Genomic DNA, 18033 nt, shown 5'->3' on the forward strand with positions numbered 1-18033 from the left:
TTAAATGTTCAGATATTAAGATTTGAATGAGGCAAAATAACATGCTTTTTCTCTCAAATATATTGTTATAATCATTTGTTTCGGATGTACTGTAATTATTTTCTGTATAAAAAATAATTTGGGGTTCAAAAAGTCTTTTTTCAAACTTGAGTCTTGAAAAAGAGGGGGTCGTCTTATAATCAAGGCTGTCTTATATTCGGGCCAGTACGGTAGTTAGGAACATTTAATGCATTGCAGAATATATTTTAGGATATGTACAGCAAAGGCTTGCTAGGACTGCACTTTAAAAAGCGCATTATATGTGTGAATACAAAATTCCCCGAGTGTTTCTTCAAACTATGTAGAATTGCACTTTCATTTACACACAAATTAAACTACCTGATCTTAGCCTCAAACGGTATATAAAAAAAAAATTTAAATAAATGAGGATCGAAGTACAACAAAAGAACAACTGGCCAACTTGCATATAAAGAAGCCACTAGCTTAAATGCTATAAAATGCTAACTTTTTTTTTTTTTTAAACAATGCTCTTAACTCATTCACTCCCAGCCATTTTCACCAGAGCAAGGCCCTTCGCTCCCGGCCGTTTTTTCCGGATTTTGACTGATTTTGCAAGGCCCACAGAAAATTCTGTTCCATTGCTATATAAACATGGAACCCACAAAAAGAAAGATTAGACTCTCTTCTTTCAGCAGAAAAAAAAGTAAGTTCATATCTTTTTCAATTCTTTAGAAATCAGCATTAGAAAATAGCTTAGTTTGAGCAATTTTCCAATTTCTGATGAAAAAACGGAGAAAATGAGCTTTTTGTAAACGCATACATTTCAAACATAAGTTTGACTTTAACACTGCTATTTTTTGCTTCAGTGACATCCCAAACATCTGAATAATGTTTTCCTTTTACAAAATAACATGAACAACCAGCCAAATAGAGCTTTTGATAGCAAAGTAGCAATTTATTCACACATGACTACTGAGAGATGACGGTTTGTCGCCGAGATGACGCCGTTGTCACCACGTCAGCCGTGTAAACTTTTCCCTCATTGTTGTCTGTCTCACAAAGATGGATTATTTTTGCATTTCTGCGGGGTCTGCTTGGCGAGCCGCTTTACTGAGGGTCTCACTTGTTTTGCGCAGTCGTCCAACGCCTGGCCTTCCAGGCGTCCTATCGTTGTTTTGTTCGGTCGGAGCACCGCCTGGCATCGTGCCGCCAGCGCTGCGACCATGCTGCCTGGCCGTTCACTGCTGTTGAATCGGGTTGCCTGGTCTTGCGCTACTGCCCTCCAGTGGCCAGTTTTATTGCTTTAAAATGGGTTTGGAGTGTTGTTCTTTGTTTCTCAGATACAGTGGAAGGTATATATGCTTCTTATTAAAAAGAACGCAAAAGACGTCAAAATACGTTTTTGGGACAGTGAAGCATTTAAAAATAAAACTTATTTATACGTTTCCGGGAGCAAATGAGTTAAGAAATCATTCAAACGCAAATCCCCACAAAAAAAATAAAAATACCTATGAACTAAATTCCGAATGCAAAAAAACAAAACATTAACTCAAAACTTACTTTATGTTGGTCCTAACAGGGAGCATCTGGAATAATTCATGTTAAATGAGTTATGTCATATTAACTGTTGCCACTAGAAGGCAGTGTATCCAATGAAATTAATAAAACCAAATTCAAATACTTTCAAACAAACCATTACAACGCTACTCGAGCTAAACAAATCCTCAAAGCAGCAAAATTTGATTCAAAGCTTTTTTTGTTTTCAAATTGTACCTTGCTGTATAGGACATCCAGCCAGTAGTCAGCCACTTTGGCAACAGAGGCGTAGACCTCCTCCAGCGTGGTACCTTTAAGGAAAGCCTCGAAGACAGACGACTGGAAGATCTTAATGAGCTGCAGCTCTCCTCTTCTCTTCACTTCAAAACCTTTCAGCTCAGCAAGTGAGCCATCCTCGTTGAACACAGCATACCTAAAGTTAAAGGCCGATTTCAAGTTATTGACTATCATTAATATTATTAGGCCATGTATTATAATGGGCAGGCCTGTCGCGATAACAAATTTTAGTGTGCGATAATTTATCTCATAAATTATTGCGATATGCGATATTATTGCGCCCCCCCCCCCCAATTTTTTTTTTTAAACCAATTTACAATGACACAGTAAGAATACAGTATACCAGTATATTAATAGATCAAGTACACCCATTTTAACACGATAAATATTTACTCTTAAATTCAAAAATACTTGAATACTATAAGGAATCACAACTGAAAACAATAGACCATGCCTCTTAAGTAATAGACAACAATATTAATACCGCACAGAAACAGAATAAATAAAATGTGTTTTTCAAGAAAAAAAAAATAAAATTGCACTTAGGCAAATGAAAAATTTTTGCCTTCATAGCTTCTGCAATGGGGTTCCATAGGGATGCAACGTTTATAGTTAAGTCACGGTTCAGTACGATTTTCCATACGGGGGACACAATTTTCAATCCGATTCAATACATTTAATGCTCTGAAAAAAAAATAACAATAGTATTTTTTTGGTTTTTTTTTTTTTTTAAATTGCCATCATATAAACATGCATTTTAGAGCATAATATTTATGTGCTTACGTCTTACTGATCTGAAGAAATTTTGTATAAAAGTGCTGAGAACAATCTTTACTGTTTGTAAAGTGAGGCGGGGCACACTGTTGATTGCTACAGCTCTCTTAGCAGCTAGGTTTACAACATGAGCAAGACCTATTTGTGGTCCGAATCCATCTGTGTCACGTACTGAATTAACAATATTTGCAGCATTATCTTTCGTAACTGGTATGGATTAATTTGGCCTTCTTAACTTCCATTCAGTCATGAAGGTTTATAATTAATCGATGTAGTATATGGACTACGTGTCCCATAATCACTCTGGGCTCACGTAGCCAATGGCATGGGACGTAGCACATCTAGTTTACCATTTCATGATATCTAGTGTGTGTGCACGCATTAAAAAAGTTAGCAAACGCCACAAAAGTCACGTCTGCTCATTACTGCACAACACCAGCATATGACAATCGACTTTCAGAAACAGGACAATCAACAATGTTTTGGCGGACTTCGTTGTAAATATCCGGTGTTGTGCCGAAAAATAGCCGCCCCACGTGAAATGTCACCCCTGACGGAAGCGCCCACACGTCAACAACACCGGCGTGCCGCAGATGGTCCGCAGTCAAACCGAAGCACTGACGCGGCCGGTAGGTTATATGTTGAACAATAGGATATCACGGGAACGATTGGCTCCTGCGCTATTTTTTGCCGGACCTGGAACAAAGATGCATTTTGCAGAGTTGGTAACAAGGAATCCGAACTTTTAACAGCATGTCTGCTGCACACGCACACTCGAGGCGATAAATTGCAGCGTAAAAATTACCACCTTCATTTTTATTTATCGTGCGATAAATGGAATTATTGCAAATTGCGACAGGTTTAATAATGGGAATATAATTTGATGGAAATGCTCAGTACAGAATTCTCAGTTTTGATGGAAACAATCAGTGGCACTGATGTAACAATTCACATCAAAAACTGCGAAATTTTGAAGAAGTTTAATTAAAAGAATAAATTTAAAAAACAACTAATGAAAAAATGTCTTGCCCTCATACAGTATGATGAAGGGATTAGGAAAATGTATCACTCTCCGTTTGTCCACCTTTCATTGGACACCACTTTGTTATATTGGTCGCTCAATGAATTAATCCACTCTAAAAACTGTCTTGTAATATTTATTCTCTTAAAGGGTAAGTTCAGAATTTTTACATAATTAGTCAGTGGAAATGATTTTAACAAATTCTGTGCAGTTTGTCAATCATTTGTTAGTTTCAGGGCTCTGGAGTGGCTAAGCTAGCGCAAGTCTTGAACCCCCGCTAACTCGAAGATTAAGCCTAATGTCAAAAACCTCTGCTTTAAGCAAGACCAGTTTTTTTTTCTTGTAACGGTAAAGTCATTTTTTCCCCAAATTCAACGATTGTTTTCAAGTTTATAAAGATGTACAGCATTGGAATACTCAATGTGCCAAAGGCAGTGTTGTTAAGGATGCAACAATACTCGGTTTTATATTAAACCGCTCAATACGCCCTCTTCGATTCAATACGCAAAAACATTTGATCCAAATGAAAAGCTCCCAAGATGTATTTTCCGAATTTATTTTTGTCATCTCTCTCGCTAAAATGTCCGGCGCAGCTTTGCCTTGAAAAAAAAAATACACTGCAGCTAGAAGGCCCACTCCTCCCCCAAGCTGCCTGAAAGGTGGGAGGTTTGGTGAACGAGAATCATTGCTCGTGAAGAAAGACAAACTTGAGGAGGCGGCTTGCCGGCTTCAATGTCGTACAGATCTGCTGTTTGGCAGCATTTTGGGTGAGCTGATATGCTTTCACCACTCATAAATATTTAACAAAGACTGTCTTTACGGATACATACAACAAAGTCCGCCAATATATTGTTGCTGACTTGGCTGCTACGAACAGCCTTGCTTTGACAATAGACAGCTGGACACCCCTGGACACTGAGTGACAAATGCTGGTGTTGTGCAGTAATGATCAGACGTGACTTCTGTGGCGTTTGTTAACTTTTTTTAATGCCCTACAACACTCGCGCGTGCACACACTAGATATCATCAAATAGCAACCTAGATGTGCTACGTTAGACAAGACTTTTGTCAGGGACTGTAAGCTGCACAGGCCATATTTAACAAAAAAATTTGAAGTAATCCGCATACATGCCATACTTGACTATAAGCCGCAGGCTTCCGTATTCTGTTACACAGAAATATTTGATTGATCAAAAAAATATACTGGACTGTCTCAGAAAATTAGAATACACAATATTCTAATTTTTTGAGACAGTCCTGTGTATATATACAGGACTGTCTCAGGAAATTAGAATACACAATATTCTAATTTCCTGAGACAGTCAGGAAATTAGAATATTGTGTATTCTAATTTCCTGAGACAGTCCTGTATATATACACAGGACTGTCTCAAAAAATTAGAATATTGTGTATTCTAATTTCCTGAGACAGTCCAGTATACTTATATATATATATATATATACTTGGGTTTTGTCTTCCATGCTTCCTCTGTCATCCTACCCTAGACATGCTCAATGATGTTCATGTCTGGTCACTGGGCTGGCCAGTCCTAGAGGAAAAAAACGTGTGGCATTTGCCAAGGCCCACGGCCTGTCAAAAGGATGGACGCTGGAAAAGTGGCAAAAGGTGGATTTTTCAGATGAATCTTCAATTGAATTACGCCACAGTCGCCGCAAATATTGCAGGAGACCTACTGGAGCCCGAATGGATTTGAGATTCACTCAGAAAACAGTGAAGTTTGGTGGTGGCAAAATCATGGTCTGGGGTTACATCTAGTATGGGGGTGTGCAAGACATCCGCAGGGTGGATGGCAAAGTAAATAGTCTGAAATATCAACCAGATCTTAGCTGCCTCTTGCATTCCTGACCATAAAAAGGGACAAATTCTTCGGCAGGATGGTGCTCCATCGCATACTTCAATCTCTACCTCAAAGTTCCTCAAGGCAAAGAACATACACACTTCATTCAAACTCCATTCGCACATTCAACATCATTTTGGAGGGTCTTAGCTTTCATATTAGCCATTTCTGAAACCAATTGAATAATTAAAAGTCAGGTTATTAGCAATTGTTTCTACAAAATGGATAAGCGACAAGACTTTTGTCAGGGACTGTACTACTTCGATGAATTAAAAACCGCCATTACTGAATGGAAGTTAAGCAGGCCAAATCAATCCTTACCAGTGACTATAGATAATGCTGCAAATATTGTTAAATCAGTATGTAACACAGATGGACTCGGACCACAAATAGGATGCTTTGCTCATGTGGTAAATAAGGGCGCAGTAGCAATCAACAGTGTGCCCTGCTTCACTTTACAAACAGTAAAGATTGTTCTCAGCACTTTTATACAAAATTTCTTCAGATCAGTAAGAAGTAAGCACATAAATATTTTGCACTAAAATGCATTTTTGTATGATGGCAATGTTATTTTTGCTTTTTGGCGAAATAAAAAAAACATCGGGAAAAAAAAAAACAATTATATTTTTTTTATTTCAGAGCATTAAATGTATTGAATCGAATATCGTGTGCCTCCTATCAAAAATCGTACCGAACCGTGACTTAACTGTATCGTTGCCTCTAGTGGTGCAACGGATCATGATTGGTCCGAGATCCGTTCGGATCAACGTCATCGGTTCGGCACACATGTGATCCGCGGATTGATTTCTGAGAAAAAAAATGTGCTCCGTGCGCACAAACTTGTGTAGAGCGGAGAAAGAGGGGAGCAGAGTGCACAATGCAGACATGGCAAGTGGAAGAAAGGAGGAGCTTGAACGCCCCTGCTACACTTAAATCCCCTGTATGGGCGCATTTTGGTTTCCCTGTCAAGTAAAATGATCAAGTATGATGACAAAGGAAAAAGTTCAGTGGACAAAACCGCGACAGTGTGTGCGCATTGTGACATAAGAAGCCATATGACAGCGGAAACACATCCGGTATGTTCACGCATTAGAAGCGACATCACCCGGGTGTTTTACTGACCGAAGAAAACCTGGCAAACAACCGCTCATCACCGACCATTTAAGCAGCCTCTTCCTGCACAATCCAACCGTGCTAAAGCCATCACTAAAGCTATCGGTGTGTTTCTAGCTGCAGACATGAGACCATATTCAGTTGTTCAAAACGAGGGCTTTAAATACATGTTGAAAGTGCTTGAGTCACGCTACGACATCCCATCGCGCACACACTTTAGTGAAAAGATTGTGCCAAATCTCTACGAGGGAGAAAAGAAAAACGTTGTGAATGAACTATCCCGGGCGTCAACTGTTGCGCTCACGACGGACGGGTGGACGTCCAGTGGAAGGGAGAGTTTATGTGTCGATAACCGCTCACTTTATCACACTAGAGTGGGAGATGAAAAGTCCAGTGCTGCAGACACGCCCCCTCTATGAGAGTCACACAGGCACTCATCTTGCGCAGGTACTGACACAAGCAGTGGAAGAATGGAAGATACGGAGGCCCAGTATTAATATCCCAGTAACAACTGATAATGGGAAAAAAAAAAAATCAAATAAATGCAGTGAAGGAAGCAGGACTGGGTCCACAAATAGGGTGCTTTGCACATGTAGTGAATTTGGCATCACAAAAGGGAGTCTCAGTCAATAAAATGGACCATCTCCTTCTATTTTACTAGTGGTCATTGGAACCAATATTAAAAGGAGAAGATGTGCATTTCTATGTTGCTGTTGCACTTTAAGTTGTTATAATTTTGTTAAAAGGAAGATATTATGCCTTGTGCACTACTTTTATTTATTCTAATTTAATAATTTCAGTTTTCAATAAACAAAAATTATATTTACTTTTTTTTTTTTTTTTTTTGCTTTTCGCTGATCCGAAAAATGATCCGATCCGTGACTCTTGATCCGAGGAACGATCTGATCCGTGAGTTTTGTGATCCGTTGCACCCCTAGTTGCCTCCCTAACGCACAGTGCATTCTATCAATCCATATAAACTTTGAAGATAAGACTAAACGGGGATTATTTTTGTCTGGTATTTGTGTCCTCTTTTGGAAATAAAAATAATGATCACCCTAGAATGACGTTGAGCCAATATTTGTTTTGATGCTCTGGCGCATACGGGTCAGTTTGCTCAACGCATCTTGGACTGCGAATTAGTGCGAATGCTTGATACTTGAACAGGCTCAATGGACAAAGGCAGTCTGAACGAGCACGGCAAAAAAACAGATATGACAAAAAAAATCGGAATTGTGCATTAAGACCTGTGGTATGAACCTAGCTAATGAGTGCTTATTACTAATTGGAGCCCATCCTTTTATTATAAATGCGGTCAATACTGTAAATAAAATGATAAATACAATATTTGGCCGTACCTTTTCTTTAGTTTCTTTCCTTCTTCTTTAGAAGCAGGAAGAATCATGGCTAGATATGGCCCATCCACTTCGAAGAAAATGCTGTTCTCTGCTCTGATATTGTATGTGAGTGATGCAGGGTCTACCAGCTCATGATACTGGTCGTTTGTAAAGCCTTCCTTGACCAGGATGTTCAGCATGGCACCAGGGTAGGAGATGGTCACTTTGGGCTTCTTCTCGTTACTAGTTTTGACTACAAAATTCTCCGGGAAGGTGTTTGGGAGGACACACCAGATACCATCAGTATCCAACTCAAGCGGTCTCCTAAATCACAGGAAAATAGACAAAAAATGCATTTGCATGTGGAAATTGACCACTCAGTTTCATGTCTATTATTGCAGTTTTCGTACGTTACTCACCCTATTTGTTCAATTAGCTCCCTTGCTTGAGTGATTATGTTGGCACCAGTGTAGCACACAATGCCGGCCATTTCCATTGAGTACCAGCGAGCTCTAGTAAACAATGCAGCAGTTTAGCGACACGGATTGTAAAGGGTTTTTTACAGGACACTGGATTTAGTCTAGACATGTCCCGAGTATTTCAAGGTATACCGTGGTAAGAAAACGTCAAGGTTTCAACACCGCAAAAATCTTCCGCCATACCGTCTCTAAGGAATTAGCTATTTTTTTATGTACCATAAATGCAGGGAGAAATCCCTTGCTTGCAGCTGCAAGACTAAACATTTCCCCACCGGTTGTTGATCAGTGTCAGTGAGTCAGCTGTGCTACACGATGGCTGGAGGAGGTGAAACGCCTAAACTTTTCCCCCATTGAAGAAAACGAAATCGCAGGTATGGGAATACTTCGGCTTAGGGCTGGGCGATATGGCCTTAAGTAAATATCACGGTAAGTTGAGCAGATTTACCTCGATAACGATAAATGACGATAAATTCGCCCAAGTGGACTGTTACATAATTTGAAAATCCGAATCAAAGCATGAAATACAAATTACCTGTTTCTCATTGCTTTCAATTTAACATATTTAAGAATTGTACAAGCAGTCAGTGAACATTAAGTATATAAAACATTGTTGTAAATAACAATAACAATTCAAGTATGAACATTTATAACAGCTTGTATGACTTGAACAATGTACAACATTATAAAAAAATCAAAATGACGACTGTGCAAACATGTCATTGTAACACAAATGACTTACAGCTTGAACAGTACACTTCAAACAGATAACTTATTGTTAATGGCTGCTGTGACATAATTACTCAACACAAGTCTTTACTTCAAGATTTCAGGGTTTTTTTCCCAGAGCATTTTTAAAGCATGCCCGGACACATGCACCTCCCACACAGACCCACACACATATTACACACACACTATATTGCTCTTTTGCCAATGAAACATTTAAGATTTTATGATGGCAGTAATGACACAGAACAAAGCAAGCACATACAGAAAAAGAGCTGTGGCCATTAAACGGTCATATTATAGGCTTCACTATTGGATTGTATTATCACACACAGATACAAAATAACGCGGCATAATGATTGCTAGGGTCAGTCCGTGCCCAATCCACTCATTAAGGTCACCCATTTTGACAAGGTCAGAGCCGCTATCTGACTCCCATCACGTTCATTTGTGGCGTTAACCGCTAACGTTAGCCTGTGGCCTGGCTACCAATAGAAAGCACCCTCTCCTAAATTCATGAGAACCTGGGAGGAAAGCGGGTGAAAGCCCGTTTGGAGGCAGCCAAGAGTCTACTTAATGTCGGGTGAAAGATTGGCGAAGCTCCATTAAGCCCGACTCCATCTCATTTGATTGTAGCGATAGCCGCTACCGTTAGCCTCCCGGGCTTCTGTTTGTTTGAGTTCCTGATGACCACAAGACTTCATACTGAACAATGAATGAACATAGCCAAACAACACAGTCAAAGTGGGATAACAACAAGACTATATTTTCTTGTTTTGTTGAATTACCGAATTTACCGACATGGTCAAAATTACGTCGGTCATCATGACGAATTTTGGTAACGGTAAATTTTCGATATACCACCCAGCTCTACTTCGGCTACAGAAAAGTTACAGACGGCAACGGCTTAGAGGAGGAAGGCCAACCGACTTGTAAACATGTTTGCGGAGGGTGGCTACAAAATTAAAGGTTAGTAAACACTGTCATGAATGTTTCCCAGCAGCTACAAGAGTTAACGCCAGTGTGTTTACTGTGTCTAGCGGTGGTAAAACGTGGTGTTTTCTTCTCTCTGGCAACTGTCTACATTGAGAAGGAGAGTGTCTATAATATAAACATGATACGAGTCATACACGTGCTTTTTATGGAAAATAATTCAATTATTTTTGTTCTGATGGCAATAATGTTGAGCTGTGGCTGTGGGTTTAGGCTCGCCTAAAGGACTGCATTTTCAAAAATTTTTTTAGATTTTATAATATATATATATATATATATATATATATATATACATACACCCCCACACCCCCCCCCACACACATATATATATATATTAGGGCTGTCAAAATTATCGACATATATATATATATATATATTTGGGCTGTCAAAATGATCGCGTTAACGGGTGGTAATTAATTTTTTTAATTAATCACGTTAAAATTTTTGATGCAATTAACGCACTTGCCCTGCTCAGAAAGATTTAAGTGACAGTAGAGTGAAAGGCCCACTTCTTAATTGTGTTTTGCGGAGTTTTGCTGCCCTCTGCTGGCGCTTGGGTGCGACTGATTTTATAGGCTTCAGCTCCCAGGAGCATTGTGTAAGCAATTATTGACATCAACAATGGCGGGCTACTAGTTTTTTTTTTTTGATTGAAAATTTTACAAATGTTATTAAAACGAAAACATTAAGAGGGGTTTTAATATAAAATTTCTATAACTTGTACTAACATTTTTCTTTTAAGAACTACAAGTCTTTCTATCCATGGATCGCTTTAACAGAATGTTAATAATGTTAATGCCATCTTGTTGATTTATTGTTATAATAAACAAATACAGTACTTACTGTATGTACCGTATGTTGAATGTATATATCCATCTTGTGTCTTATTTATCCATTCCAACAATAATTTACAGAAAAATATGGCATATTTTATAGATGGTTTGAATTGTGATTAATTGCGATTAATTACGATTAATTAATTTTTAAGCTGTAATTAACTCGATTAAAAACTTTAATCGTTTGACAGCCCTAATAAATATATATATATATATATATATATATATATATATATATATATATATGTATAAATTAATTTACAGCCACATTATACTTACTGTATGTTTCAATTTGCTAATGTTTTGAAAAATAAAAATGCTGTTCAATGGAATTTTTTTGTTTGTTTCCTTTTTAAACCCAGGTACCTCAAAGTAACACATTTTAGAGCTGCAATTGCAATACCGCGATATTTTGGTTTAAGGTTATCATACCGTCGGCATATCATACAGCCACATGCCTAACTTAGTCTGGGAAAAATAGGAGTTAACCCTTACCCTTTTCTCATGACGTAGCCGTAAAATGAGTTCAGGATACACTTGTGAGCCAGTTGAAGAGACTCGTAAAGAATCTCCATGTTCTTGCAGCGCTTGACCTCAGCAGCGTCTCCGCAGTCCTGAGCCGCGGACAGTTTCTTCTTCCATACCTTCAGGAACACGACACAAAAAAGTGTTAAATTAATCGAGTGCAATATTAAATTAATGGGACAGACAGCACCTTTATAATGTGTACCCCGCAAAAAAAAAAAAAAAAAAAAAAAAAAAAAAAAAAGCGAATTATTAGAAGACAAAAAATGAATTTTCTTTTACTAATGCTTAATAATGAAAAAAAAAAAAAAAATACAACCAGTGAAATATATGTAGAGATTGACCAATCCAACTAACAATAAGTCCAACTTCTTGGCTGTGTTTTCTTCAACGATGACTATAACGAAAATATTTCGTCGATGAACAATTTTTTCATGACAAGTGCGAGACGATAACGAACTAAAAATGTGTCTTGGGAAACATAACGAGACGAATCCCAGTTTTTGTTTGACGAGACGAAAATATACCATCTTTCCGTTACATGTTCACAATGTGTCAGACATTTTGTGTAGTTAGCCTGCATCAAAGCAGTGTCTGGTTGTGTCACTCATGTGACGTGCTGCGCCCCCAACCCTACTCAACAGTGCAGTGTCCTCTCCACTCTCCAAGCACACACGGTAAGATTTGTTTTCTTATCTTAGCCAAAGAGAATATGCAATCTTCCTTTCGCCTTTAAAGGTCTTTGCTGAGCGATCATCACACACTAAATGTAACTCGTAGCGTTAGCATAGCATTCACATTTGCGTTAGCATTAAGCTATTGCTAACGGCGAGCATCCTCTTAAACTCAGGTGGGTATAATTAATTGAAAATAATGTACTGTTTTCCTGCTGAGTGTTATCACATGATGGATGTAGATGATACAATATGTCCTCATCTGTCAATGTTCATTCTAAATAGTTAGAAACCTTTTTTTCATTTATTTTTGGAGTGAAACTTTCGCATTTTACAGACGATAATATTGAGTAAACATCGACTAAAACTAAATGAAATTAATAGTTTTCGTCAACAAAAACTAGACAAAGACAAACACATTTTGAATTGACTAAAATATATGGCTAAGACTAAAAAGTATTAACGTCCAAACAGTGTTGTTTTCGTCAAAAATATTAGTCAGAGAACAATTTTTTCATGACGATCACGGGCTCAAAACGTGTTTTGGGAGTTGGGAGACTAAAACACAACGAGATGAATGCCAGTTGTCATCTGACGATATGAGAACGAGATGAAAATTCGCCATAGTTTCTGTCATAAATTCACAATGTGTGATATTTTCTTATTCTACAGTGGGGCAAATAAGTTTAGTCAACCACTAATTGTGCAAGTTCTCCCACTTGAAAATATTAGAGAGGCCTGTAATCATCAACATGGGTAAACCTCAACTATAAGAGACAAAATGTGAAGAAAAAAAAAAAGAAAATAACATTGTTTGATTTTTAAAGAATTTATTAGCAAATCATGGTGGAAAATAAGTCGACATGCCGTATAGTCCAACTAATTACACGTTTTAGGCTATTATCCATCCTAGTGTAGACGTAGCCTAAGACTAATAAGTATTTTCGTCCAAAAGACTAAGACGAAAATGAAAAGGGCTGCCAGAAAACAACACCGCTTCTTGGGAAGATTACATGAGTTATTGTTTTCGCTTCCTTGTTGCGAGGCAGGTACCTTGTGTAGGCCTTTGAACTCATATCGCCGATCCCTGAAAGCTCGAACAGTATCCACGTAGAAGGAGTTTTCTCTCTGACAGATGGTGGTAACTCGCTCCTCCAGTTTGGTAACGTGTGTCTTCTTATAGGCTTTCTTGCAGTAGTCTAACACACACAAAAAGCATCAGAACTGCTCTTGACAGAGGACCAAACCAAATTCGTTTGTGACAATAGGATACCTGCAAGACGCTTTTTCTCATGCTTTGCTTGTTCCTCCCTGTTGAGTGTGTGGAAAGCCCGAGGTGGACCATTAGGGAAGAATGGGGGAAACTTCTCGGACTCTAGTTGCTGCTGGATTCGGTGGAACTCACTACGGCTGGCGGGCACTGAGGGGGACGAGATTAAGGTGGGAGTTACACACTAATTGAGATGTCTCCATTTGCTTGCGGCAGTGGTGGAATGTAACAAAGTAAAAGTATCTTTACTTTTACTTAAATAAGAAATTGAGTACTTTATCCACCACTGACTTGCTGGTTACAGTTGAGTATGTTAAAAACACAAGATGTGAAACAAACTGACTGATTTCCCCTCTCCAATGCCAAGCCATCCTCCTTTGACAAGTGGCGCCTGGTTTATTGAAGTCGCAGGCAGCACAAGTGGCTTCATCTACCATTGCAGATGGCTGAATGAGAATAAAAGAAAATCTTTAATAAATTGATTTTCAAGATTATCTCTACTATGTTATAAATTTTTGTTTTGTGTTTAACCTGTAGACGGTTGGTGAGGATGATGTTGGGGTACATTGCTCCAACATCAAGATGGTATATGAGGGGACACTCAATCCTGTTTGGAACCTCTTTAAGGGAAGTCAGCTTCTTTTTGATATCCTCACAAACCTAAAAAAAAAAAAAAAAAAAAAGGTGTTCTTTACCATTACGGATAAAAATAAATCAATAATGCTGGGGGGTTCGGAAAATCTATATACTTCATTGAAGTTAGTGACTTGCTCCAGGGGGATTTTCTCCTCTTCCTCAATGGCATGACGCATTGTCTGCTCAACTCGTTGGTGCAGGAAGTCAAAAGCAGCTGGGTTCTGTCAACATAATCAAATAATAATATGAGGCAGCGATTTCCAACGACTGCAGATTTCACTTTTTCAGCCATGACAAATGATCCAGTTTCACCTAACGGCTATGAAAAAGATAATTTAAACCATAAAGTAAACGCTTGTATTTAATAATTATGTCACAGCAGCCATTAACAATAAGTTGTCTTTATGAAGTGTACTGTTCAAGCTGCAAGTCCTTTGTGGTACAATGACATGTTTGCACAGGCATATTGATTTTGACAATGTACATTGTTCAAGTCATACACGCTGTTATAAATGTTCATACTTGAATTCTTATTGCTTACAATACATTTTATAAACCTAATGTTTAGACTGTATGTACAATTGTTAAATACAGTATATCAAATTGAATGCTGGTAAATAAATCAACAAGAAATAGTTAATCTGTATTTCATGCATTGATTCAGATTTTCAAATTATATAACAGTCCGCTTGGGCAAATTTATCTTCATTTATCGTTATCGAGATAAATCTGCTCAATTTATCGTGATACACGTTTAAGGCCATATCGCCCAGCCCTACTTCAAATACAAAAATATGTTACATAACATAAGCGAATTAAGTGCTGTGAGATCCAAACTTAATATTTTGTATGACTTCCATGGGCTTCGGCAAGGATTCATACAATTTATTGACGAAGTCATCAGGAACATCAAAGAAAGCAGTCTTGCATGCCTCCCAGAATTCATCAACATTCTTGGGTTTCGTCTTCCATGCTTCCCCTTTCATCTTGTTAGGGTTAGGATTAGGGGTTAAATGCCACACGGTTTTTTAATTGTTTTTTTGTTTAATGCTGGTTTCTGGGCACTGATTCGACCATGGAGGCCATTTCTAGACAGAATTCGACAGACTGTTCTGGTTGACACAGGGACTTCAGGTGACCAGGTCTCGTTGCTGCAGTGGAAAAAGAACAAGATCCTCCAGGACTGGCCAGCCCAGTCACCAGACATGAACATCATTAAGCATGTCTGGGATAGGATGAAAGAAGAAGCATGGAAGACAAAACCCAAGAATGTTGATGAACTCTGGGAGGCATGCAAGACTACTTTCTTTGATGTTCGTGTTGACTTCATCAATAAATTGTATGAATCCTTGCCAAACCGTATGAATGCAGTCCTTCAAGCCCATGGAAGTCATGCAAAATATTAAATTTGGATCTCACAGCACTACTTAATTCGCTTATGTTATGTAACATATTTTTGTATTTGAAGTACATTTTTTGTTTAATTTTCACACTACTTTGTGAAGGCGACAAAACTTTTGTCTTGCCAAAATTTGACCTTTATGTCTTCATTAAATGATAAATCGTTTTTCAGTGAAACAAATATATTTTTGTACATTCAACATCATTTGGGAGGCTCTTGGCTTTCATATGAGCCATTTCTGAAACCAATTGAATAATTAAAAGTCAAGTTATTAGCAATTGTTTCTATAAAATGGTTAAGCAACAAGACTTTTGTCAGGGACTGTAGATGGCAGAAGGTTCAATTAACTTGGGAATAGGCATATGCCGGTCACCGGTTTATGAAATCGTCATGGTTTCAAAACCACTACATTTTCCCATCATACTGCATTACGGTATTAGCAATTTTTATGTCACAAAAATGCAGCGAGAAATCCATGGCTTGGAGTGGCATCTCTCATCCCTGCCCCTCCAGTTGTTGCTCTGTCCTGTGTTTGTCGGTGACACGACTTTGTCACTGTGCTTAGAGTAGACACAATGGCTGAAGGTGGTCAAACTACACCTGAGCCCCCCCACCCCTCGAAAAAGACAAAGTCGCTAGTACAGGACCTTTAGTAACTTTGGCTACTGAAAAGAAACACGGCCGCGGCTTCGTGAAGGAAGGACAGCAGGACCTTCAACATGATTTTACATTTACGTAACCGTCATCTGTCACTTTACACAAAATTTAAGGTAAGTAAATGGTGCCATGAATGTTTCCCACCAGCTACGAGAGTTCACTCCAGCGTGTTTAGTTTGTGTAGCGATGGTAAAACAAATACTAGAACGAGGTTGATAACGTGGCTAGCTAGCACGGAGACAGCTAACTAGTTTCCTCTCTACCATTAGCCTACTTTTGTAAAGTCTTCTGCCATTGTAAACATCTGTTCAAAATAACATTTTCATAATACAGCATGTGGTGTTTTTTTCTCTCTGGTGACTTTCTGTGTTGAGAGAGAGAGTGTGTGTGTGTGTTGGGGGGGGGGGGTGTATAATGTCACGTGTAAATAATGATACAAGTCATACACACGTCTCTTGCTCTCGCTCTCCAGTAATATTCAACTAATTAATATTAATAGTTGTAGTAGTATGTGTTTTAAATAAAATCCATTTGATCATATGTTTAAGTCTATTTCCTATTCTTTTCTTGTTCTAATGTTGAGCAACTGTGTGGAGCAGTGGCTTTGGGTTTAGTCTATTAATTCTATTTATTTCCCATTTTATTTCAAAAATATTTCAGTTATTTATTTATTTTACCATTATATTCATGTTGATGTTCCAATTTGCAAATATGATCAGAAAGATAAAAAATCCTGTTTCATAGAATTTTTTAAAAACCTGTACATCTCAAAATAACACATTTTAGAGCTATAATTGGAATACCGTGATACCGTGAAACTGCTGTATTTTTGCTTAATGTTATCATCCCGTCAAAATCTCATACCGGCACATGCCTCCTTGGGAATTGACCCGTTGCTAGTCTGAGAGCCCCCATTAAACTCAATGGCCGTCATTAATAATTCACTGCCAACCCTCCTAGCTCAAATGAATTGCACCTCTATTGTCGTCAATGGCAACTAATGATTTAACGGCATCAACTACAGAAGCAGATTCTGTCATTCGCACTGCTATGTAAGCATACATAGGAGTACCAAGGTGGATGTTACCATTTTGAAACGGCAGGGAATGTCACTTCGAAACACCCCGGACTCAAGTGCCTCGACGTGACCGCCGACATAAGTCTCAGAGTCCAAAACGTGGCCGTCGTCTGTCAGCTTATTGAAGACTTGCTCTTGTTTGTTGGGGAAGACAATATTGGCATGGAAGGCCTGCACCATGAGCAGAGCTTCGCATAGAGTACCAGAGCCTTTACGCAACACCTGTTTTGAGAGGAATATACAGTAGAAGCGGTATCTAAACAGTCACCCTAAGATTTAGCATTATCATGCACTTTGAACAAACCTCATCAGGCTCCATTGGAATGATAGTGCACAGAGCAAAGATGAAGGGGTGAACATACTTCATGTAGAGGTAGTATGTGGCCACAGCATCTGACACAGAGTAGGTGGCTAATGTCTACAAAAAAGGGGGGAAAAAGACAGTACTAAACAGTAAAGAAACGGTACTAAAAAAAAGTTGTTGTTTTTTTAAGTTCAAAGAAAGCCTTTCACGAATCAATTTCTCGCACGGTAAATAAAAATGAGAGGTAATTTTCCCAGCTGCGATTTATCGCCACGTGTGTGTGATTGCGTGGGCTGTGTGCACACAGGCGTGTTGACTGCATATTAGAATCCAGTTCTTTTCACAGATGCTTATTGGTCATCAACACGTCATAGAATTAACGTCCAGAGAAGACACATCTATATTAGGGCTGTCAAACGATTAAAATTTTGAATCGAGTTAATCACAGCTTAAAACTTAATTAATCGTAATTCATCACAATTCAAACCATCTATAAAATATGCCATATTTTTCTGTAAAT

General features: G+C 38.4%; 1 protein-coding gene across 1 annotated transcript in view; it reads right to left on the reverse strand.

The window, feature by feature from the left end:
- Positions 1-18033, reverse strand: part of LOC130913985 (DNA polymerase epsilon catalytic subunit A-like) — a 77803-nt gene that overhangs the window by 43837 nt on the left and 15933 nt on the right. Inside the window, exons 14-24 of the mRNA XM_057832996.1 lie at positions 17514-17627; positions 17219-17431; positions 14186-14293; positions 13968-14096; positions 13780-13882; positions 13440-13586; positions 13220-13365; positions 11463-11611; positions 8356-8448; positions 7958-8260; positions 1774-1969 (exon numbers count right to left, since the gene is read on the reverse strand). Coding sequence (XP_057688979.1) covers positions 1774-1969; positions 7958-8260; positions 8356-8448; positions 11463-11611; positions 13220-13365; positions 13440-13586; positions 13780-13882; positions 13968-14096; positions 14186-14293; positions 17219-17431; positions 17514-17627 — 1701 coding nt within the window. The remainder of the gene's footprint in view (positions 1-1773; positions 1970-7957; positions 8261-8355; positions 8449-11462; positions 11612-13219; positions 13366-13439; positions 13587-13779; positions 13883-13967; positions 14097-14185; positions 14294-17218; positions 17432-17513; positions 17628-18033) is intronic.

The sequence above is a fragment of the Corythoichthys intestinalis genome, chromosome 3 (genome assembly GCF_030265065.1).
Source record: "Corythoichthys intestinalis isolate RoL2023-P3 chromosome 3, ASM3026506v1, whole genome shotgun sequence".
Lineage (NCBI taxonomy): Eukaryota > Metazoa > Chordata > Actinopteri > Syngnathiformes > Syngnathidae > Corythoichthys > Corythoichthys intestinalis.